The sequence below is a fragment of the Delphinapterus leucas genome, chromosome 8 (assembly GCF_059928025.1).
Source record: "Delphinapterus leucas isolate spDelLeu-1000000601 "Yukka" chromosome 8, BTC_Dleu_Yukka2, whole genome shotgun sequence".
Lineage (NCBI taxonomy): Eukaryota > Metazoa > Chordata > Mammalia > Artiodactyla > Monodontidae > Delphinapterus > Delphinapterus leucas.
The window spans coordinates 62,563,890-62,589,371 of record NC_143136.1 but is presented as its reverse complement, the minus strand read 5'-3'; the positions used below and the strand labels follow the sequence as shown (position 1 = coordinate 62,589,371).

Sequence of the window (25,482 nt, the reverse complement as noted above, 5' to 3'; positions counted from 1 at the left end):
CACCGCTGGTTGGGTGGGTCCCAAGGCTCTGCTCCCTGGCCAGATGTCGGTCTGTACTTCCCGTTGGGTCAGATTTTTTGAATTAGCCCTGATTTTGATCTTCTCTTTGATTGTTTCTTCAAACCATTGAAAGCTAAGGGAATTACAATATTTCATTATTTTGGCTAGCCTACATCTTCCAGCTTATCTCTTTTATCTGGACACCATATGAGAATTTCTTTGACTGTGGTTTGAGAAAATGTCTTCATAGATATGGTGGAAAAGAGTTCCAGATTAGAAATTAGGCAGTCCTGACTCTAATCTCCCATGGATTATTGGGTCAAATGGATGTGCATTTATACTTTTGGTAGTCCTCATATTTGGTATGTTAATTTGCACACTCTCCAACAGTACAATCAGAATATCCATCACTTTATTACCTGGTCAGGACAATATATCATCAAACTTTTGGTCTTTGCAAATATGATAGGTTCAAAAAAGTTGTCCCAATGTAGTTTTTTTTCGTTTTTGGTCCATGTGTTATTCACAGGTGTGTTATTTAATTTCCAAATTTGGGGAACTTTTTTAGGTATGTCCGTTACTGATTTCCAGTTTAATGTGTGGTCTGAGAGCATACTTTATGTAATGTCAGTTTAAAATGCTTCAATTCCACAAAGTTGATAAGATCCATATATCCTTTTTTTGATATTTTCTGCTTGTCGGTATTGCCGTAAATCTCTGGTCTGGTCTAATTTCAGTTCCAGTGATAAGACTGGATCCATTGTGTGTTTAGGCAGTCATGTCTTATTGAGGGAGTGTAGTAGTCTACTCACTGCCATAACATATTACCACAGCCTTGGGGGCTTAAACAACAGAAATTTATTTCTGGAGGCTGGATCAAGGTGCTGGTGGGTTTGGTTTCTCCCGAGGCCTCTCTCCTTGGCCTGCAGATGACCACCTTCTCTCTGTATACCTGGTGTCTCTTTCTCTTCTTATAAGGACACCAGTCCTATTGGACTAGGGCCCCACCCTGTGATTTCATTTAATTACCTTCTCAAAGGTCCTGTTTCCAAATACAGTCACACTGGGAATTAGGACTTCAATGTATGAATGTTAGGAGGCCTCAATTGAGTTCTTAATAACAGGAGAGGCACAGAGAGTGGGTATATGCGTTGGAAATATTTGTCTTGTGCTAATCCTATGCAATGTAGTCAATGTATATATTGATAAATGTATACAATGATTATTTGGAAATACTATCTGTATGTTTAAGTTAATTATATAATTCTGAGTCGATAATATCTGTTTCCTTCTTAAAAATCTAAAATGAAATGAGATATTTTATGAGCAGTGGAATGAGCATCCAGCTGTTGTAGGGTGTAGTGTTCTGTTAGGTCTAATTGGTTGATAGTATTTTTAGTAGTTATCTATTTCTGTGTAACGAATCACTCCCAAACTGAGCAGCTTAAAATGACAAACATTTATTATTTTATACTTTCTGTATGCCAAAGATTCTGAAGTGGCTTAGGTGTGTGGTTATGGCATAGTGTCTCTCAAGAGGTTGTAGTCAAGATCTTGGCTGGGGTTACAGTCTTCTGAAGGCTTCTTGGGATGGGAGGATCCACTTCTAAGATGGGTCACCCACATGGCTGTTAATAGGAGGGTCAGTTTCTCAAAATGTGGGCTTATCATAGGGCTGCTTATTAGACTTACTTTCATTTTTTGTGCAGGTGTGATGACAATGAATTTTCCTAAATTTTTTCTGAAAAGTTTTAATTTCTCCTCAGTTTAGAAAGTTATTTTGTGTTAAGAATTCTGGATTTGCAGATTTGTTTTCTTTTAGCACTTTAAATGTGTCTCTCTGTTGTGTTCTGGATTGTGTGATTTCTGATGAAAAGTCTGCTATCTTTTGTATCTTGGTTGCTCTGTACGTAATGGATCGTTTTCTGGTTGCTTTGAAGATTTTCTTGTTGTCACTGGTTTCAGCAATTTGATTATGATGTGACTTGGTATGGCTTAAAAAAAAGTGTCTTATGCTTGGGGTTTGATAAGTTCTTACATGTGTGATTTTATGGTTTTCAACAAATTTGGAAAAATTTCAATTTTTCAAAAAAATTTGAAAAAAATTTGGAAAAAACATTCTTCACATGTTTGTTCTGTCTCACCTTCTCCCCTTTTTGGGATTCCAATATAATGCAATATTGCTTGTTATTATCCCACACCTCACAAAGACTCTGCTCTTTTTCTCAGTCTCCATGCTTTATTTTGTATAGTTTCTTATTGCTTTGTCAGTAAATTACTGATCTTTTCTTTCTTGTGTCTAATCTACTGTAATCCCATCAGGTATATATTTTTTGTTTCTAATGTTGTATTTTTCATCTGTAGAAGTTTGATATGGGTCTTATTTATTTATTATCATGGTGTAAGGTGTGAGGAGATTCTCCCCTGCCACCCCCAAACTGGCTGGTTATTCATTTATCTCAGTACCATTTCTCTGAATGAGCCATGTTTCCTCATAGATTTGAAATCTGCCTTTGTCATAAATTAAATTCCACATATATTTGATTCTGTTTGTGGACTCACAGTAATTAATCTGTCCATTGATAACGTCTTTTCATGTACCATTACCACATTGTTTTCTTTCTGCCTTCAAGCATTCAATTTATAATTTATTTATTATCTTAAAAGTTAAATACATTGACGTCTTTAATTTTGCTTTCAAATCTTCTGATCTTATATGCCTTCTCTAATTGAATTTAGAACTTTTAGTTTTCATAAATATTTTACTTTTCTAGTACTTTAGGCCCCAATAAGTAATATTAAACTTACATAGATGGAATTTAAAATGTTTCCTTTTGTTTCTTAACTATTCATGTAATCTAACAATTTTAGACATGAGATGAATCTGTACCTTAATCAAGCCATACATATTAAAGATGTAGAAATGTATATCTAGAGAAATGGTATAAGTACACATATAGGTGAATTTCTGTCCCAACTTCCACTTGGTTTACTTTATAGTTTATTTAATTGCATTTATCATTAATGTCTACTCTCTAGAATGTAAGCTCCCTAAAAGCTAGATAACAAGACTTTTTTTTAAAAACTTTTTTCTTTTTTTAAAAAAAAAATTTATTTATTTATTCATTCATTCATTCTGTGCCAGGTCTTAGTTGTGGCACGTGGAATCTTAGTTGTGGCATGCGGACTTCTTAGTTGTGGCATGTGGGCTTCTTAGTTGCAGCATGTGGACTCTTAGTTGTAGCATGCATGTGGGATCTAGTTCCCTGACCAGGGATCGAACCTGGGCCCCCTGCATTGGGAGCGTGGAGTCTTACCCACCGGACCACCAGGGAAGTTCCAACAACACTGTTTTGATTATTTTAACTTCAAAATAAGTTAATACCTGATAAAACTATTCTACTTTCATTACACTTATTTTACAGAATTTTCTTAGCTATTCTTAATTTTCTGTTGGAACTTCAGAATCATCTTGTTTGTTCCTTACTGATATTTTTTCTGAGTTCATATTAAATACATAGATTAGTTAGATACAATATATCTTTACGATATGCCTTTTGTGATCTTCAGGAGTCTTTTAACAATTTTATTGGTTAGGTGTGTCATTTAGTGTTTCTGATACTTCCCTATCTGTAAAATGAAGAGAAGGGAATATTTCAGGGGCTTTTTTTTTTTTAATATAAATTTATTTATTTGTTTTTATTTTTGGCTGTGTTGGGTCTTCGTTGCTGCACATGGGCTTTCTCTAGTTGAGGCAAGCAGGGGCTGCTATTCGTTGCGGTGCATGGGCTTCTCATTGCAGAGCATGAGTTGTAGAGTGCAGGCTCAGTAGTTGTGGTGCATGGTCTTAGTCGCTCCGCGGCATGTGGGATCTTCCCAGGCCAGGGATCGAACCCACATCCCCTGCATTGGCAGGTGGATTCTTAACCACTGCGCCACCAGGGAAGCCGCTATTTCAGGGGCTTTTAATTTGGGACGCATAACTCTCCAGAGATCTCTATGAATTACCTTAAATTATATGCAAAATCATGTATTTGTATGTAATTTGTGCTAAGTTGGGAATGTAATGTACATGCCACAGTCTGATTTTTAGGGGAGCTTATTTCAGATGCTTCTCTAATTTTTGAAATGTGTGGTTGAGTTATTTGAGTTGGCTTCTCCTTGCCTTTCTGCCCCCAACCAAGTCTCAGTAATTTGGAAATGGATGACCAGAATGCTCTGGTCGTTTTTCTTTCCTCCCTTCTCTGTTCTTCTCATCCTATCCCTTTCCCTCCTGTCCTATTCTGCCCGCTCTCTTTTTCTCAGCATACAAGAACTCTGCTTTTAGTCATTTAAATTTGGTATCAGTGGAATCAACAAGGAGGGTTTCTGGAATGCTGGTAATATTATGTGGCTTGGTCTGATTGGTGCCTACATGGGTGTGTTCAGTTTGTGACACTTCATTGAGCTGCACACTTACCTTTTGAGCAATCTTCTGTCAGTTATATGTCAATGAAAAATTTTTAAAAAGTTGAGGTAAAATTAAATTTGGAGAGATTATTTTATCAGCTGTTTCTATACTTCTATTTGACCATTCTATTTATTTCCATAACATCCTGTTTCTTTAAGAAATATTTAGCCTTCTTACTCATTCAAAACCATTGGATTCCTTGAAGAAAATATCTGTGACCTGTGAACTGCAAATGCAAACACATTACTTCCTGCCATTTTTCCTTTGGAACCATACCAGTTGTCTAAAAAGCCCTTTTTCTGTTCGCCTGGGGAGAGATCTTTAGTACCTGATTATATGCAGTTGCATTTGTCATACCTCTTGACAATATGTTCTACCCACAGAGCTTTGCATGCCTAGCGTAGCTTCTTCATTTCATTTGGTCTGTAGCCCAAATATCACCTCTTCAGAAAGGCCTTCCCTGACAAACCGAATTTAAAGGCACCTAATGGCTGCGTTCTATAAATCATGCTGTGATATTATTTTTGTAGAGCGTATTTTTCATATTTATATTTTTGTTTCTCTCTCCTCTGCCCTGCCCTCTTTCCCTCCCCCCTCCCCCCTCCTCCAGTAGAAAGTTACCTCCATGAGAGCAAGGCCTCTATTCCTAAGGCCTAAGTGCCAGGCATATAGTGGTTCTTAAAAACATATTTGAAAATCTGGGATTATTAAATGGGTTTCTGTTTTTTCTTTAATTGGATGCCCTTGAAATCATTTTTGGAGTTCTACTATTAGATTAAATCTTTGTTTCACCAAGCCTTTATTGAGCACTTGCTATGTAATATGTAAGATGCTTTAGTTCCCCACACTATTTTCTCAGCGTGAAATACAAAAACCAGTTTTGTTTGTCGATCTTATAGTATCTTATAGTTACTCTTGTAAACTCAGTCCCTAGGTTGCTTAGACCATTCTTGCTGCTCCTTCAGCTTAGTTCCAGGTTGAATTGTCACTCCTTGAACCCACTACACATCGTTCAAATGTTCTTCACTCTCTGTCCAGTAGCTCTTTTTGAATTATTTTCTTTCCTACACAGAAAGTGTCTAAGAGAGCTTTCTGTGCCCTCCTTTATCTAATCTTTTCTCTCTTCCTGCTTTTTCATTGTATCCTTTAGTCTTTGTGCCCCAGTATGTTTTCCCTTTCTTCTCTTCTGGCTTTCCTTTTATCCTTTTTCTTTCCTTCACATTCATGCTTGTAAGCACTTCAGTTAAATTATCTTAGATCACCACAGGTTTCACAGAGCCGATTCTTTTTTTTTTAATCTTTAAAGGTTTTTAAAATAGAGTAGGATTTTAAAAATTTCTTTGATTTTACTTAGATTTTGTGTACCCCATCTGAAAGAAGTTCTTAAGTTTCTGTTTCCCTTTAAATAAAGATTTGGACTTTAAGGTGTAATACTTTCTAATTTTTTTCATTATATGATAAATATGAAAATGATATTTGGATGGGACACACAGACAACTGAGGAGGCTGCCCAGACCGTCCTGGTCTGTCAGCCTGAGGACTGATGAAATCCATGTCGCTACACTGTAATCTATTGACCTGATGTTTGGAAGCTCTGTCTAAAGAGTAGATAGACTTCAGTAGTATGTGAACACTTGGTTTTATTTTTTTTGGTTGTGTATATTTCTCTTTTTTTAAAAATTTATTTATTTATTTATTTATTCATTCATTCGTTCTGCACCAGGTCTTGGTTGTGGCACTTGGGATCTTCATTGCAGCATGCAGCCTTCTTAGTTGTGGCATGCAGACTCTTAGTTGAGGCATGCGGACTTCTTACTTGGGGCATGCGGACTTCTTAGTTGCGGCATGCATGCAGGATCTAGTTCCCTGACCAGGTATCGAACCTGGGCCCCCTGCATTGGAAGTGCAGAGTCTTACCCACTGGACCACCTGTGTATATTTTTCTTAAGAAAGAGTTATAACTTTCATTAGATTCTCAAAGGTGTCCATGAGTCAAAAAAGGCTAAGAGTTAATGTTCAAACTGTGGAACTAAAGCCACATGAATGGCATAACTTATTGTTTTTGGAGTAAATTTTTTTTGTTTTGATTACACAGTTTTACATATATTTGCCATGCAAAATTCAAACATTGTAGGTAGAATTAATGTAGAAAGTAAAAGTATGCTATAACCCACTTTCAGTTAATTTCCACAAAATTTGGTGTACATTTCTCTAAATATTTTTCTCCTTACATATATTAATATTTTTTTCTATTCTTTCTCCAAAATATATGTGTGTGTATATATATATGTATGTGTGTGTGTGTATATATATATATATATATATATATATGCTATGTAATTCTTTTCTCACTTATTTTGGATATAATTCTATTTCAGTACTTGTTGATCTCCCTCATTCTTTTTAATAAATGCAAAGTATTTTATTGATCTACTCTAATTTGGTTAATCTTTATTCTGTTACTGAACACTTGAGTTGTTTCTAACTTTTTTGCTTTGCAAACTGTGGTACAGTGAATATATCTGTAGATATATCTTGCAAATTTAGGATTATTTCTGTATAATAAATTACTAGAAATAGAAATGCTAAGCTAGGGTTATGAACACATTAAGTTTTAGTAGATATTGTCAAAACTGGATCTATTTACACTTCCATGTGTATGATAACAAATTTCTGAACATGCTTTCCAACAATGAATTAGTAAAGTGAATTTTCCTTAACCTGCAAGATGAAAAAACATGTTTGTGTTACCAAAAATTTCAACCCTGCACAAAGGTAGAGACAGCAGAACATTCAGCCTCCATATACCCATCATTGGACTCAATGTTTATCAAGATTTTTGCCACATTTGCCCTTTTTTCTCTTTTGCTAAAGTATTTTCAAACAAATCCCAAACATTGTGTGACACGCTTCAGTATTCATCTTTAAAAAATATGAATATTTCCTTTCTTTCAAAAAATTTTTAATTTTTTAGTACAGAAAATTTCAGACAGGTATAAAAGCAGTGAGTATAACCCAACTGATATGACATTTTATTAGGAAAAAACTCCTTTGGTGCTATTTATTTATTTATTTTCTTGGCTGTGTTGGGTCTTCTCTAGTGTAGTGAGCAGGGGCTACTCTTTGTTGCGGGGCGTGGGCTTCTCATTGTGGTGGTTTCTCTTGTTGCAGAGCACGGGCTCTAGGCTCGTGGGCTTCAGTAGTTGTGGCACATGGGCTCAGTAGTTGTAGCTCGCAGGCTCTAGAGTGCAGGCTCAGTAGTTGTGGCACATGGGCTTAGTTGCTCCGTGGCATGTAGGATCTTCCTGGACCAGGGCTCGAACCTGTGTCACCTTCATTGGCAGGCGGGTTCTTTCTTAACCACTGCACCACCAGGGAAGTCCCGTTTGATGATGTTTTTTAAGGACCAATTAAAACTACATTCTTTTGATTTGGTGCCTTAAAAATCTGAAGGGAGTGGTACTTTTCTGGCTTTGATATTGCCCCACATTCTGCTTAATGAGTGTAATATAAGAAAACCCCTTATCAGTCTCCCAGTTTCTACAATTAACAACTCAAGCTGGGCTTGGTATACTCCCAGTTACTTCCCTTCACCCAACCAGATTATTCTGAAGCAAGTCCCATACATTATAGCATTTTATTCATAAATATTTATATAGATACATGTAAAAGACAAGACTTTCCTATTCAGTGATAACCACAATGTTGTTGTCATACCTACACAAGATAATTCCTTAATATTATCAAATATCCACAAACATTTTCTTACGTAATCACAGTGCCATTATCTTACCTAATAAAATCATCTAACGAACTAGTACCCAGTTCTTAATTGGACTTCCCCTATTGTCTAAAAAATGCCTGTTTCAAGTTGGTTTGTTAGAATCAGTAAACACATATATTGGGTTTCTCAGGCCTCTTTAATAAGTGATCCTTCTACCTCCTTTTTCTCCCTGCCACCGACAGTTTGCAGAAACGGAGTCAGTTGTCCTGAATAATGGTCTACATTCATGATTTGTCTATTTATTTATTTTTGTGGTGTCATTTAACTTGTTCCTTTATCTCTTATGTTTCCTATAAATGGAAGTTAGCTCTAGAGACTTGGTGTCATTCAAGGTCAACTTGTTTGGTAAAAACTCTTTGTAAGTGGTGCTCTGTACTTCACAAGCATCATAGCATCTGATTTTTTCTCACTTCTAATGATACTGAGATTGATAAGGATGTAACAGTCTGATCTCTAAGTGGAAAATTTCCCCTCAAGCCTTCCTTTAATGGCTCCATTGCATGGGTCAGTTATTTTAGTAGGTATCACAAAATGGTGATTCTCTATTTATTCATTTTTTATTTTAATAAACTTCATTTCTTTGATTATTAGAGAACTTGAGCATCTTTTCATATGTTTCTTAGCCTTTCACTTTTTTGGTGAATTGTTTATGACTTTGGCTGATTTTTCTATTGAATTTTCTTTTTTAATCCATTTTTCTAGAGTCAAAAATCATAGATATTAATCTTTCATCTGTTTTATCTATTGTAAATATTTTTTGGTAACACAATAATTGTTTTCTGCATAGAAACTTTTGATTTATGTAGCCAATTTTTATCTTTCTTTTATGACTTTTGGTTTCAAATCTTACTTATTAGACTTCTGTTCTTTGAGATAATATAGGGGAATAGTTTATTTTCTTCCTAGTAATTTTTTTCACATTTGTTTTTTGATCTGTATGGAATATATAATAGTTTGTATATGGTGTAAGATAAGGATCAAATTTATCTCCTGCATGGAATCAATTGTCCTATAGCAATTTATTGAAAGTCTTCTACCCCCCCCCCGCCCCCCACATTGATTAACATAGTCATTACATAGTCTATTTCTAGACTCCATTGTGGTCCATTGGTGTTATCACATTACCACAGATTTTACTTTAATTTTAAAAAATCTTTATTGGAGTATAGTTGATTTACAATGTTGTGTTAGTTTCTGCTGTACAGCAAAGTGAATCAGTTATACATATACATATATCTACTCTTTTTTAGATTATCTTCCCATATAGGTCATTATAGAGAGATTACTACAGATCTTAAATTATGTTAGCTTTATACTATGTTTTAAAGTCTAGGTCACTGTCATTAATTTTTTTTTAAGTTTTATTTATTTATTTTTAACATATATATTCTTCCATTTGAACTTTAGAATTAGTTTGTGATTAGTCCCATTGGGATTTAAATCTAATGTCATTAAGTTTGGTGGAAGTGACATTTTTTAGAAAAATAAAAGTTTTTTCCATTTGGGAATGTAGTTTTTCTCTATTCAGATCTCTTACGTTTTTCAGCTAAAATAGTTTCTCCACCCATCGTAATAAGTTTCTTCTAGGTATGTTGTATGTTTAGTGTGGTTATTTTGTGTTTGGTCACAAAATACCTTATTTGTGACTATTTGGATTGTGAACATAGAATAGTTTATTTCATTTTTGCTCAAATATTCCAACCATACTTTAAAATAAGTATAAATAAGATTAGAAGGAATGTGCATACTTAAGTGTATAAACTTTTCAAATAAACTTTAAGTATTGATATTACTTATCTATTCATTAATGCAATAAGTTCGAAACAGTTAAGGAATAGAAAATGCAAATTCTTGGGAATGATCAGTTTGTACTTAATGGTTTATAAAGGGTAAAAGTAATAAAGTAATACTTGCAAGTAATAAATTGTAGTTAAAAAATATAAACTCTGTAATGAAATTTTGTTTTTGTATTCTAATTGGAATCTAACTAGAATGGTCTTTTATTAGGAAGAAATCTTCCTAAGTGCCAATTTTTATTTAAAGACCAATTAAAACTATATTCTTTTAACTTGGTGCCTTAAAAATCATAAAAGAGTAATACATTGGCTTTGATATTGGCCCACATTCTGTTTATGGATATTGTAAATAGAAGTAATAGATTCTTAGCAGATTCGACATCGCCATTAATTCTTTTCTTTTTCATATTACAGGTTTTGCAAAAGGCATCAAATTAAATCAAGTTCAAATATTCCCTGTGTCCCCAAAGACTTACTGATGATGTCTGAATTTGTTCTTCCAAGATTTATTTTTTGTCTTATTCAGTACTTAAGAGAAGGCTATAATGAACCAGGTATGTTTAATCCATTTTTCATTAGTACTCTTTTTAAGTTCTCAGCAAAGTTTAGCACTAATAATGAGGTGAATTTTTTCAGATACCATTTTTTTGCTTAACATTTTTTATGTGATGACTATGAAATACAGAGACTAAATAAAAACACACTAAATATCAACTATATAACCTCATTGATACTTGTAGTAGGCACAGTTTGGCAGTCTCTGCTGCTGGGATCGTAAATGTTTCTGATCAAACTTATTTGGCCTTTTGCAGATGAGGAAATAATTACTTTATGGGGTTAAAGTGACTTTATTTGTGATTCTGTTATAATAGAGCATAATTAAGAAGTCCTGGAAATGTTTGACTTTAACTTAGATTTTTAGAAGATAAAAATTTCACCAGTATCTTTCTCTCCCCCTCTCTCCCCCTCTTTTTTGTAGAAGTCTATACATTTTTATTCCCCTCCATATATAATAACTTATGAGAGGGTCAGATTGCTCACTCCCATATTACCGGTAGAATGCATGGGCGTAAGGATCCTAATAGTATTGAAAAGAGAAAAGAAACATGCAAATTACAGATATTCTTCTTACCTTTTAAGATTTAGTCACAATCTTGATTAATATGCATTAGTTAAATATTTGTATTTAGATAACATTTATTAAAGTTCTCAGTCTGACATTGTGAATTACAGATATCAGTTAGTGGTATGAAACAAATTTATTAACTTTTTATGATGTCTTTTACCTTTTTAGTGATACTTGCATTTTTATCATTTAAGGGACTGCATTTGCATTACTTTTAGAGCTTTTAAATTATTTAATTCTATAAATCTTAAATCCAATTTGAAACTATGGCACACATGTTTATCTTCTATTTTCCATCCTAAAAGTGTGAAGAAATATGTATCTTCATCATTTCTAGAACTATCATGTTATTTGCATTGTGAGCAAATACTTATAGTTCTTCACTTTTACATTTTAAGCAAAATACACAATCTTTTGTCAAGTACTTCTGTTCCTCTCAGAGTATGTCTTAAAATATAGAAAGAAATATTATTTTGATTTAGTCCCAAACTGCTCTCTCTTTGGAATGAAGGAAGTGGAGACCAGCTGGGTTATTGAAATTGCCTTCCATTTTATTTCTCATATGCTAGTTAACAGATTTTTTGGATGTTTACATTTTGTACTACAAGTGTCCTATTTTAGAAAAGTAATAGGTAGAAATCATTTATTATGAGAACCATAAGGCTTACAATTAGTTTAATCAAAGAGTAATTCATACGAGTGTATTATATTTATTTTTTCCTTGGTGACATTTAGCAGTTCTAAGTGGTAGATGACATACATACATAGCTTTGATAATTATGTTACCATTATCTGAAAACATAAAGGAATGAATGGAAGTACTTTTTTTGTCTTAAGATGAGTTTCATGAACTTAGGTTCATGAAGTTTCCCTCTGTATATTACCACTTGTGCTCAGCATTAGTTTCTTCTGTGTATGCAAAATCTCTGCATTACTTTCTGCAGAGATCACTGTTTAAAATTAAAGAAAGGACTTGAAATCATCTAATCTGAGATATGGAAGCTCAGATAATCTTGTGGTTTGACAGTTGCCTTGAATTCCATTTCCCATTTCACCCTACCATCCTTAGACCAGTGTCACAGCTTGTGTTTGAGCCCTTGGAAATCAAGAACAAATGCTAATTAAATATCTACTATGTTACTACATAAGTCATTGGGGAGAATATAAAGAAGAATAATATACGGTATTGGTTTTCTACTGAGAAAGTAAGGTTTTTTGGCTTGGGTTCCATGACTCAGAGTTATCTAGAATTTCATTCACAGGTTATCTTTGAACTAGGTTGTGAGTTCCTTGGGGGTAGGAACTATGTCTTATTTAGTTCTGCTTCTCAGTGCCTGTCGTGTAGTAGATACTGAATAAATATTGAATGAACTTGATGACCCCTTTCCTGGGCACACAGGCCCCCTGTTAGCTTCGTTATATGTATTCTTCTTTTAAACAGTTATGGCTAAGCTCTAAATCTCTCTATTCACTTCTTCCTTTTAGACCTCAGTTTCTCTAAAACATCTTTTTTTCTTTTCCTCTTAAATATTCTTTTTTAGTTGCTGTCCAGGTTTCTTCTCTCCCCCTCTACCAGCATATCTTGCCTGGTATTTTAAAATTGTTTTAGTAAAAAATCCATATTTTTCATTTTAGTTGGTTTTGACCTCTAGCTAATATGAATCTGTATTTTTGGAATATGATAATGGATGGGTTATTTGCTACACAGGTTTAAATTTAGAGCTGACATAATTTTGTCCTACTATTCTTATACTATCTCAATATATTTCATTTCTCCTGTTTTATTTTAGAGAGTGATCTTAACTTTTTTCTTAAACACTGTTTATCTAATTTTGAGATGATCTTATGATTACATATATATATCTGGAAGTTTAGGACCCTAAATTGAATGCTTCTTACACAAATTAAGTGCTTAATACCTTATGAAGTCATCTCTTTTCCCCATCAGTCTTTTCTCAGAGGACTGACTTCCTAAACAAGTCTATCCTAGGCTGGGTGCTTGGTGGGCTCCTGCTTTCTAAAGAGAATTCTTATATTAACTTTTTGATTATAAAATACTGTCATCTAAGTCATCATAATTTTAAAGAATAAAATAGTGTTCTTAGCAAAATATTTTAAAGAAAGTTGATTATATTTTTTTTAGCAGCTGATGTACCATCAGAAAAAGACCTTAACAAAGTCCTTCAGCTTTTGGAACCTCAAATTTCCTTTTTAGAAGATCTAACTAAAATGGGAGGAGCAATGCGGTCTGTTCTTACTCAGGTTTTGACAAACCAACAAAGCTACAAAGATCTGACTTCTGGTGAGTAAAATTTAGAAGAGAAGAAAGTTAAAATTTACTTATATTACTAAAATAATTTAAAAGTTGTGTATTTTAGAACTTAAAAGTAAAATGTAGGTTTTTTTAATAGAATGCTAAAGCTGGAAGTTATTAAGAATACTTCTTAGTTTATGGATGAAGAAATTGAACCCCAGAAAAATTAAATGACCGGTTTAAGACCTCACAACTACCTGATTTTAGAGTTGGGACTAGAACCCAGGTTTCCTAAATTTGGTGTGACATATTCGTAATTATATTCCACTTCCCCTTTTCCAAACAATAACAGCAACCACTTTTGTGTCTTCATTTTTGTTATTCTAAACGTTTGTGTCGTGTGGCCTAGGATTTTATAGTGATGTAGAGTTTAAGTTATAAAACTTGGAATTATTAAGTATATTTGTACTGTTATATAAAATAATTCCGTTTTTAAACCTTTAGTTCAAATTTATAGTATGGTAAATATATCAATTATTTAAAAATCTTATAAATAGTTTAAATAGTGTTCTTTATGCTGGCTCATGAGCAGCATGTTTTGAAAATTTAAGTATACCTTCTTTCTTTAGAGTGGTGAAGTTTTTATGTGTACTGTTAACCATGTATTATTTAGAGATAGTCTTATCTGATGTATTTATTTCTTTAGTGAGTACTCATTAAGCACCCACTGTGTGCTTGGCTTTGGGCTAGGTATTAGAGCTTGGAGTAGGGAAGGTACGTAGTAAGCCAGGTACTCCTATCTCTGCCCTTATAAAGCTTATGGTCTAGTGAGTGAGATGACATTAACAAAGTCTCCAAACCAAAATATTGTGTAAGTATAAACTGTAGTAAATAACTGTGAAGGGATAGGACAAGTGTGTATAAAAGGGAGACCTGATTTCACTGATGGAGGAGGTGGGAGAGCTTCACTGAGGAAGTGACATTTGAAGTAAAACATTGAGAGAAAGTCATTTAGCTAGAGGATGTGGCGAGTTGGGTGGTAATGGGGTGGAATTAGATTCCGGGTAGAGAACGTTTTCTGCTTCTGACTACTGGACTAGCCCTTATGTCAATAACATAAAACTGGAAAAAATGTGAGGCAGTTGTTTTCAGACATTAGACAGCAGGCAGCACAAGACTGTAAACCTTTGGGAGAAAGGAAAAGCATGAGATGAGCCTCACAATTCTCTGAATCTCTGTCTGGGGATAACTTCCTGACTGTAGTATAGAGGGCTGGCATTGAAGCAGAGCGTGGTGGTCCAGCTGAGTTAAGGAGGCAGAGGTCACAGTTTAGGGCAGCTGAAGCAGTTGGAAACTGGAATCTTTGGGGCAGAATAGCAAGAGTTTGTGGGGTAGATGTATGAGGGACCCCTAGAAGTGCTTGGCTGAGAACTGAGATACACATGTACAGGATGAGACTACCTAAGGCTTATTAGAGAGTGCTGTGGGGTTACTGCTATGGGGTTAAAAACAGCTTTTAAAGATAAAGGTTAGGCAGTGTTGGGAGACATTGGAGTATCAGTGCAACCAGACTAGAGAGACCTTACCAATACCCTAGGCATCAAGTTGACACACCAGAAGACTACACCTGAGAGTAAGTTCTACTCTAGATCAGCCTTAATGAAGCCTAGAACCCTGACAGAGTTTGGAGATTATTCCTGTCAATTTACAGGGCTTTTTTAAGAATCTCAGGCTTTCTATAAATCTGCCCCTTATAAAGTATAAAACCAAGTCTTTATGAGTTCTAGGTGATCAGACTGTTTATTGAATGTCTTGTAGAATTAAAATTAATACTCTTCAAAGGAAGGTAACAGAATCCAGAATCTTTGATAACATGTCGTTAGAATGTCCAAGAAAAAGGACAGTAATAGAAATTGACCTTGAAATGGCCTAGATGTTAGATTTAGCAGATAAAGACATTAAAGCAACTATTATAAATATGTTGAAGAAATTAAAGGAAAATATGTTCAAATAAGTAAAGGAAAATATGGTGTTAATGAGTGAAGAGATCAGGAATCTTAGTGAAGAAATGTAAACAATAACAAAAAAATTCTAGAACTGACAATTACTGTAGAATGCAATTGACAAGTTCACTGGATGGACTTAGCAGCAGTTTGGAGAGGACAGAAGAAAGACTTAGTGAATTTGAAGACAGATTAATACATTATTCAATCTAGAGAACAGAGAGAAAACACAACAGAGCCTCAGGGACCTGTTAGATAGAATCAGATGACCTAATGTACATGTAATTGGACTCCCAGGAGGACAGGAGAGTGGGAATGGGGCAGAAAAAAAATTTGAAAAAATCATGACTAAAATTCCCCAAATTGGATGAAAAACATTGATTTATAGATTCAAGATGCTTAATGAACCCCAAACATGATAAATATTTATAAAGGACATAACACTTAGGCACCTCCTAGATTCCATGCAGAGGGACCAGCATGTGGAAATATTTAGGGTGAGAGTGAGCTTACTTTTTTAAAAGGGACTAAAAAAGGCTATTGTGGTTGAAATGAAATGAATGTAGGGGGATAGTGGCCCAAATAAGGCTACCACATTAGGCTAGATCCAGATTAGGTAGGCCCTTGTTAGCTATTTAAGGTTTTATATCTTATCCTGAATGTAGTGGGAAGTCATGGGTATATTTTAATCTGAAGAGTGACATGATCAGATATGTGCTTTAAAAAGATGGCTTTTTATTTTGCCAAGAATAGATGGGAAGGGGCAAGAACAGAAGCTCAAGTGCAGCAGCCTAGGATAAAATGATGGTAACTTGTGTTTGAGTTTTGGTGATGATGCTAGAGAGAGATCAGTATTATACCTGAAGGTCTGTTATTTCTTCAGCCTAGAAAATGGTTCTGTAATCAGAAACTATCAACTGTTGGGAAAAAGAACAGCAAGTTGTTCTTAATCATTGTAAGAATGTATTCCTTGAGAATGATTTATGGTAATTGTCTTCTTTTAGTTCTACAATTCTTTTAAATTCTTATTTCTTGAAATTAAAAAACAAAACAACAAAAATCTTCAGCTAACTTGTAGTGATGGAAATTACATTAGGTTTGATTCAGAAGTTTAAAATTTGTAGTCTAGGTTCATTTCTAATCACTGCTTGCTTACTCACTGGTTATTATGTTATCTTTGTAAGCCTCAGTTTCCTCACTTATAAAAATGGTGATAATATGTTCATTTTTCTCAGGCTTGTTGTGAGGGGTTGATGAAGTGTATTTTGTTAATTTAAAGTATTACAAAAATTTCATCTATTATTATTGAGATAAATACATGGCTTTATTATTCAGGAGACATTTAGTCATTTCTTACATAGGACCCCTAGAAGTCCTTTATTCTTTATAGACTAACTGGTTGTTTTTAGTTTTGGACTTGAATTGAAGGATAGATGTATTCCTATCTGTTTAATCTGTGCTGAAGGTTTTTTTTTTTTTTTTTTTGCGGTACATGGGCCTCTCACTGTTGTGGCCTCTCCCGTTGCGGAGCACAGGCTCCGGACGCACAGGCTCAGCGGCCATGGCTCACGGGCCTAGCCGCGCCGCGGCATGTGGTATCTTCCCGGACCGGGGCACGAACCCGTGTCCTGTGCATCGCAGGCGGACTCTCAACCACTGCGCCACCAGGGAAGCCCTGTTTTTTGTTTTTTTTTTAAACTATCCCAGACAGACATTGGGCAGAGATTTAAAAAGCAAAACTAATCTATTGCAATTATTGAGGCTAGCAAAGAGAGGAAATTGAGAAAAGCTCAGCAAATACTAAAGAAACTCATTTACTATATATTTTTATAATCAGAGAGATTGAAACAATTAAAGATATATAATCTGCTTAAGAGGTGGCAAATGACATGGTAACTTGGCTTTCAGACAGAGAATAATTTTTCCTTTTAAAGAACTTTCAAATGTCAGTATTTTTATTTTGTTGTTATTCTGTTCTCCATAATATATTAAAAAACAAAAGACAAAATTGGCATTAATATGCTCAAATGCTAAAGTGAAAGACCTAGGATTGTTTAATTCTAGGACCTAAACTTCTCAAAATTTTGGAATAAATTTGTTTTAACTGCTACTTCTGTAGAAATTATACTTTTATCCTTAAATGTGATTATAAAAACATTTTATGCTTGGTAAAACAGAAATTAGTAATCTCAGTTACTGTTTGAAAATTCCACTCAGGCATTATCTTCTCTAGTAAGCCTTTCCAAAAACTGCTTTGGGTTAAGTCTGGCTGCATGGTATTATGAGAGCACAGGTTGTTAAACCAGGTGGTGAAGTCTGCTATGTAATTGTCATTTACCATATTATCTGCCTTTCTTTACAGTAATTTTAAGTTCCTTGAAGGCAGGAATCATGTCTTATTAATCTTTGCACCCCCTGTATTTTGTATGTAATCTCTGGCATATTCTAGATACCCAGTTAGTTAGTGGATTTCATTATTTGTTATAAACATGCTGTGCATTCTGAGATTGTTAATGCCAAACATGAGCACAAAAATGTCTGAAGCTATCTTATATTATTCATTCTAGGGTTTCCCCTCCATTAGAATATTCATCTATTTTATATGTGTATACATTAGTTATTGAGATGGCTGTACTTATGTTTTGAATGGAATATTTTTTCTGATTTTAAATTTATTTTAAATATTAGGTCTTGGAGAAAATGCTTATGCAAGGAAAAGTCATGAAAAATACCTTATAGCTTTGAAGAGCTCTGGACTTACATATCCTGAGGATAAACTTGTATATGGTATACAAGAACCATCTGCTGGCACTAGCACTCTGGCAGTTCAAGGTTTGTTTAAATATTTAATTTGAACAATGATAACTTTTCTGTACTAAAACAAAAAACCCTTCAAACATTACTCATTATTGAAGAAATTTAAGTGCTGTGTCATTCTTTGTAAGAAAGTAGTGAAAGTAGTAAAAATTTGGAAGCAAGAAAGGATAGAGTCATCAAAGAAGATACTTCATTTTTCTTAAGCGAAATTCGGTTAGTTTATCATAGGTTCTGGTTCTAACTCATGAAAAATGTAGCAGTTGCTATTTAAGAGTAGCCCCGAAGTTTAGTAGTTCAATATTTTAGTAAACCATGGTTTAAAAGTAAAAGAAAGCAATCCTTCTGAAACACCATGTGTAATTATTAAATCTGGGTTTTCACTGGAGATTTCCTATTGAAGTATAAGCCTGTTAGGCTCAAATTTATTGAAGATAAATGTTGATTTCTGCCAAAATAACTGTTAGAATGAGTTGTCTTAACAAAACTTAGTTTTTTGATATTGTTATGTCTCAAAATAATTTTAAAGTAAAGCAATATGTAACAATTATGAAGGGCAATCTTTTTTCTCCTTTCCAAAGGTTTTGCAGGTGCAACAGGAACATTGGGACAACTAGATTCTTCAGATGAGGTGAGATTCAACATTTGAAACTTTTAAAAGTAGAAATTTAAAAGTTTAAGAACTACCATACAGATTTGTGGGTATTATCTAGTTGTAATTCCTCATTTTATAGACATGGACGCTGAACCCCAGAGTGGAATAACTTAGTCAAGGTCACACAGTTACTTAGTGACAGGACGAGAACTACAACTAGATTTTTTTTTTTTTTTTTTTTGCGGTATGCGGGCCTCTCACTGTTGTGGCCTCTCCCGTTGCGGAGCGCAGGCTCAGCGGCCATGGCTCACGGACCCAGCCGCTCTGCGGCATGCGGGATCTTCCCAGACCGGGGCACGAACCAGTGTCCCCTGCATCAGCAGGCGGACTCTCAACCACTGCGCCACCAGGGAAGCCCACTACAACTAGATTTTTACTTCTTGTTTGTAAATTCCTTTCTCTTTTCACAGTTTAGAAATGGGAGATAGAAAGACATAGAGATATTTCTCCTATGAAAATATCCCCAAATTTATCCAAGTTGTCATATGCACAATGAAATTGTTGTTAAAAAATTTAGCTAAGTCTAGAATAATTTGCTAGAAGAATGTGAAATGTAGCTTCTTTTCTAATCTCATAATAAGGTTATATCTTATATGTCAAAGGTTATCAAAAAAAGCAATGTACTGGGAAATAGATTGTTAATTTGAAATTTCAACTTTTATAGTGTTTATTAATAATAAATATTTCTAATAAATTCCTTATAACATTCCTGTATTTTGTTAGTATACAATTTGTAAGCAAATAATTGTTTTTTGACTTATATCTGTTTATAATCTTGGTTTCTATAAAACCTAAATTTCATATTTTTATTGATTTATATATTTAATGATTGAAATTTTAAAAACTAAATCGTTGTTAAACATTTACATGTTTTTCCTTTGAAAACCCATTTTGATTTGATAATATCATATGAACTAAGCCAAATATCCTTCTTTTGAAAACATGATTTCTTTTATGGAAGTCTTATAATTGATCTAATGCCTTATAATTTAAACTTTGTAGTAGTATATTTCCCCTCTAAGAAGGCTCCCACAAAATGCAACATTTTGTGGAGTCTCATTTTGGTCTAACAATTTTATTTCATTTATTATTTTTTTAAAATTTTATTTATTTATTTATTTTTAAAGTCTTTATTTAATTTGTTACAATATTGCTTCTGTTTTATGTTTTGGTTTTTGGCTGCAAGGCGTGTAGGATCTTAGTTCCCCAACCAGGGATCGAACCCACACCCCCTGCATCGGAAGGCGAAGTCTTAACCACTGGACCGCCAGGGAAGTCCCTGGACTAACAATTTTAAAGAGTTTTCAACAAATTGGATAGGCAGTTTATTTATTTATTTATTTATTTGAAATATTTATTTGGTTGCCTTGGGTCTTAGTTCCCGTACGTGGGATCTTTGTTGTGGCATGTAGGATCTTTCATTGTGGCCTGGGCTTGTCTCTAGTTTTGGCGTGTGGGCCCTAGAGAGCGCGGGCTCTGTAGTTGCAGTGTGTGGGCTCAGTAGTTGCAGTGTGTGGGCTCAGTAGTTGTGGCATGCAGGCTTAATTGCCCCATGGCATGTGAGATCGTAGTTCCCCAACCAGGGATCGAACCCGCGTCCCCTGCATTGGAAGGAGGACTCTTTACCACTGGGCCACCAGGGAAGTCCCTAGGTAGTTTAGTATACTGCTTCTGAGTTTTATTCTGGAAGTAGAGTGTCTGGGTTTGAATCTGGCTTCTGTACCAATTAGTAGTGTGACTTTGGATAGGTACCAATTTCTCCATGCCTCAATTTCCTCACCTGTAAAATGGAGGTAATAATAGTACTTGATGCCTGGGGTTATGATGATGATTGAATGAGTTAATATATGGAAGCACTCAGAGCAGTAGTGCCTGGCATATTGTAACACTATATGTATGTTTGTTAAATAAATAAATTAAAATAAAATCATTTAAAAAATTGTATAAATGGTTAGCTATAATTTTTGCTTTTTTGTTTTTTTAGCTTTAAAGAGTTACTTCTAAGAACACTGCTGCCATAATGACAAATGGGGAAAACTTGCTGATATTTAAAATAGACTTTCAAAAATATATACACTATTGACTAAAACAGTAATAATTTTGTTTTGAAGCTAGGGGAAGCGAGTAATGGGGGTAAGAATGCTAATTTTTCACATGTCGAAGAGGGAAGTGATTAGGTCATAGATAGACATATGATTTTAAATTGGCTATTTTGCTTTCTTTTTCTTTTTCTTTTCATTTTTTTTTTTGCGGTACGCGGGCCTCTCACTGCCGTGGCCTCCCGCTGCGGAGCACAGGCTGTGTGTAGTGGGGGGAGGGGCTGGGGGATGGCTTTTGAATTTCTTCTAGAAATAATTTCTCGAGGGATATCAGAGGATTTGAAATAGGGCCTTTCTTTGGTCATTACCATTGCTTTTACTCTGTTCTTTTTAGGTCCTCTCTTCTGTTCCTTCTGTTCACTTCTCTTAGATTCTTTGTTTCAGCAACTTCTGTGTGTAATATAATTTATATAATCATTTGTTTCTTAATTATGATTATGTCTCAGTGTAAATATTGTAGTAAATGCTTTTTGATGGTGACAACTTCAAAATACTTCATTTAAAAAAATACTTCATTTCAGTATGTTTTCTCATAAAACACTTTTTATAATAGTAGCTGAGAACACTTTTAGAGTATGTGAATTATATTTAACTTATATATTTAAAAACAGTAAGACTTTCTGATCTTTAAATCATACTTTATAATTAAACTTTTAGTCTATTTAAAATTACTTTTTATAGTTTATATATTTATCACATTTTCCAATTGGATTGAAATTGGGGTCATTTGGACATCTGAAATCTTAAGAATTTGAAGTAGAGTTGTTTAGCTGGAAGTGGATTGAAGGGATATCTATTTTGGTTTTTCTTTTTTTTTTTTTGCGGTACGCGGGCCTCTCACTGCTGTGGCCTCTTCCATTGCGGAGCACAGGCTCCGGACACGCAGGCTCAGCGGCCATGGCTCATGGGCCCGGCCGCTCCGCGGCATGTGGGATCCTCCCGGACCGGGGCACGAACCCATGTCCCCTGCATCGGCAGGCGGACTCCCAACCACTGCGCCACCAGGGAAGCCCTATTTTGGTTTTTCTTTAAGAGAAATTTGAGTTTCAGAGTTAGGCAGATCTGAGTTTGAATATTGCCTCATAATATTGCTGTGCTTTCTGCCAGGTTTTAAACTTCTGAACATCAGTTTCCTCATGAAAAAATGGTGATAATTCTAATGTTAGGATTAAATGGGATAACATATGGATTACCTATTATGAACCAGATACAAATTAGGCTCCTGATAAATGTTTTCTGTCCTAGTGCTTTATATGTAGAAGGGATTCAAATACTGAAGTTTTGAGCTATCATAGGTCATATGATAGACATTTCTGCTCATCTTTCCAGAGGAAATAGTTTATTAAAGCATGGTTTAAGAGTAATGAAGTTTATCTTTAAAATTTAAATAAAAAATTTACCCAAATATCACCCAAATACATTGTAGTTGTTTTGCCAGTATTCTGAAATATGAATAAACTACAGTTTATCCAATCATTTTTATAATTTCCAATTTTTAATTAAAGATACAATGCTTATATTTCTTTTTGTGCAGATGTGCAAATAGTTCTCTGAGATATGGAATTGCTAGATTACAGGGTAGGCATATCTTAAATTTTATTAGATTTATTTTTCTGATTATAAAAGTCACACACACATATTTAAAATGAGAAGTATGGAAAAGTACAAAGATAAGACCATTACCCAGCGCCGATCATAAAAGGGTTTTAGTGATAGGAAATTTTCTATTTTAAGATTGTGATCATAATTTTTATACAAAAAATTCATTTATGTTTTATTGACTTATGTACTACAAAGTCAAATCTTGAGTTAGAAATCGAAAAGTTGTATATAACAAAACAAAAATGAGAATCAGGAGGAGGCAATTTGCAGGTTTAAAAATTTAATGAATGCTAGAGCTAAAGGAGACCTTAAAGTTCATCTTGCCTAACTCTCTTATAGATGAGGAAGCTGAATTCCAAAGAATTAACTGATTCACCCAGGCAAGTGAATTTTGTCTAGTTAGTAGTGGAGTTGCAAATGGTCGCTAGGTCTCCTCCCTTGCTGGTCTTGAGTTTTTTATGTAAAGTATATAAGCCACTGTTATTATTATTTCTATACAGCAAATTTGTCCTAAACTTTGTGGCTTAAAATTACCGTTTTTTGTTTTGCTCACAATTCTTTGACTCAGGAATTTGGGAATGGCAGCCAGGCAGTTCTCACTTGCTTATCTCATGCGATTCCTGTTAGTTGTTGGCTGCAACTGCAGTCATCTGAAGGCTCAGCTGAGATGGAGATTTAAGATGGCTGATGGACAGAGCTGGCAGCTGATGCCGACTGTGCACAGGGAGCTCAGCCTGCATGTGGCTTTTCCAGTATGGTGGTCTCAAGTTGTTGGGACTTCTCATATAGTTATGGCTTCTCCCAGGATGAGTAGCTCAAGAGCAGAAGCTGTGGAGCCTTTTCTAAACTAGCCTTGGAAGTTACATAGTATCACTTCCACTGCATCCTGTTCCTTGTGAGTTGCTAAGATGGGCTCAGATTTAATGGCAAAGGAGGTAGATCCTGTCTCTCGAAGGGAGGAGTGTTAAAGAATTTGTAAACACGTTTCAAAACTTCCACAACCAGTATGTGCCATTTGCCATTCTTTTCCCTGGATTCTGTTGATATCCTAGAAATGACTCGTGACATACCAATAATTGAGTATGTATTTTTCCATCTATTTCAGTGGTACTTGTCTGTTGGGAAAAACTATAACATGGTAATGAAATACCACTGTAGCTAGAAATGGCTACTGTAGGGTTTTAACTAAGATCCCAAAGTTTTCCTTAAGTATAGTAGTTATTATTGTACCTCAAGAGAGTGAAAGCTTATATTTGAAGTTGTAAGAGTTTTTAAAAAGTTGATCTTTACCTTTGTAAAACAAAAGGAGATATAATAAAATTTTACAGCATTCATTGCAGTTTAAGGAACAAAATATAGTTTTGAATTTAATTAATACTGAAATTATTGAATTTATACTGAAATTATAAATTTGCATTTAATTTATACTGAAATTATAAAATTAGTGTAACTCTTCTGCTAATCTCTTCTTGGGGTCTTCTGTTCTGCTTTTATTTTTTAAATGAGAAACATTATTTTAATAGGACCAGTGACCTACATGGAAAAAGCTTCCTTTTGTGCCTAGGTATCATAAATAAGAATTAAGTTAATTGAGTTTTAGTGTGATATATTTAGAGGGAAAATACAAGAATTTCCACCCACTCACTTAGAAACTAATGATATTTTAAAAAAACTAATGACATTAATATTTTAAATTTGTATTGTACTTCTTTTCAAAGCACTTTTTACATATATAAATGATGAAAATGCAAGCAAATTAAATTTAATAAAGGATGGAATAGATAAAGGAGAAAGTAGATGAAAGGATAAGGTAGATGGAAAGAGTATGATAGAAGAAGAGTATCCAGATACAGATGTTCTTGAACAAATACCTATTTTATGCCATTTTAAAATTTCGTTAAAGCTTTTAAAGCCATTTGCAACTGCAGGCACAAATGATTGTTTGCTTTTAGTATTTATATTTGAAATTTAATGAAGAGCTGAATATGTCTTAAGGATTGGAATTTCTACACTCTTACCTTACAGGCCCATGGGATTATTGAACAAACCCTTTTTGTGATTTCATTCTTATAATTTAACAAATTGTATAAAAAGGAAGACAGGATGAGAAGAGGGCAGTGACATCTCAAAAACTACTATAGAGAGGGAATTGTAACAATTTAAAAAATGTTGTAAGTTAGAATTGGAAGAGATCTTAGGGGTAATCTAGTCCTACCACTTTGTTTTAAAAATGAAGAAACAGGTTTGAAACTCTAACAGCAGCAAGATTTTTCCTATTTGTAAAGTTTTACTCGAATGTGTATACTATTACTCTCTACTTAATTTTATTCACACAAGTTGTGTCAGGTATTTGTCCCTGCTGTCCCTAGAGTAAGAGAACATTATGTACTCAGCAGGGCTATTTATACATATGACATTCTTCATACTACTATTTCTTACTCTTTTTTTGTGTAGCTAATATGTAATAAGAGTAGAAAATGTTCTTTGTGTTGTATGGAACCAAAAAGAAAAGAAAATAGCACATTATAACTTCATTAAGTATTTTAAAATGTAAATTTGTGTTTATTCATATTTTGTTTAGATTTATTTATAACCATCACATAATTCAGTTCAGAAGAAAATTATCTCTAGAATTATATGTACATGGGTGTAATAGAGAGTTTCTTAGAGAAAATAGGACCTCTTAGATCAAGATAACTTTTCAAGGAAAGATTATATTCACTGTGGCCATTACTGTAGCAATGTCCATTTTTCTCTGTGCAATGACCAAATCATTAATCTCTGTATGAAATCATTTAAAACACTTTCCCCCCTGTGTAACTATAAAAATATGAATGTTCATTATGGAAAAATTGAAAAAATAGAAAAACAGAATAAAAAAAGAAAACATTTACCTTCA

At 34.2% G+C, this 25,482-nt stretch overlaps 1 protein-coding gene across 2 annotated transcripts in view; it reads left to right on the top strand.

The window, feature by feature from the left end:
- The window catches only part of UBR3 (ubiquitin protein ligase E3 component n-recognin 3), a 254,192-nt gene that overhangs the window by 32,605 nt on the left and 196,105 nt on the right, over positions 1 to 25,482 (top strand). For both annotated transcript variants that reach the window (XM_089916715.1, XM_089916716.1), the window contains exons 2-5: positions 10,445 to 10,584; positions 13,300 to 13,458; positions 18,102 to 18,245; positions 18,809 to 18,858. In XM_089916715.1, coding sequence (XP_089772841.1) covers positions 10,445 to 10,584; positions 13,300 to 13,458; positions 18,102 to 18,245; positions 18,809 to 18,858 — 493 coding nt within the window. The remainder of the gene's footprint in view (positions 1 to 10,444; positions 10,585 to 13,299; positions 13,459 to 18,101; positions 18,246 to 18,808; positions 18,859 to 25,482) is intronic.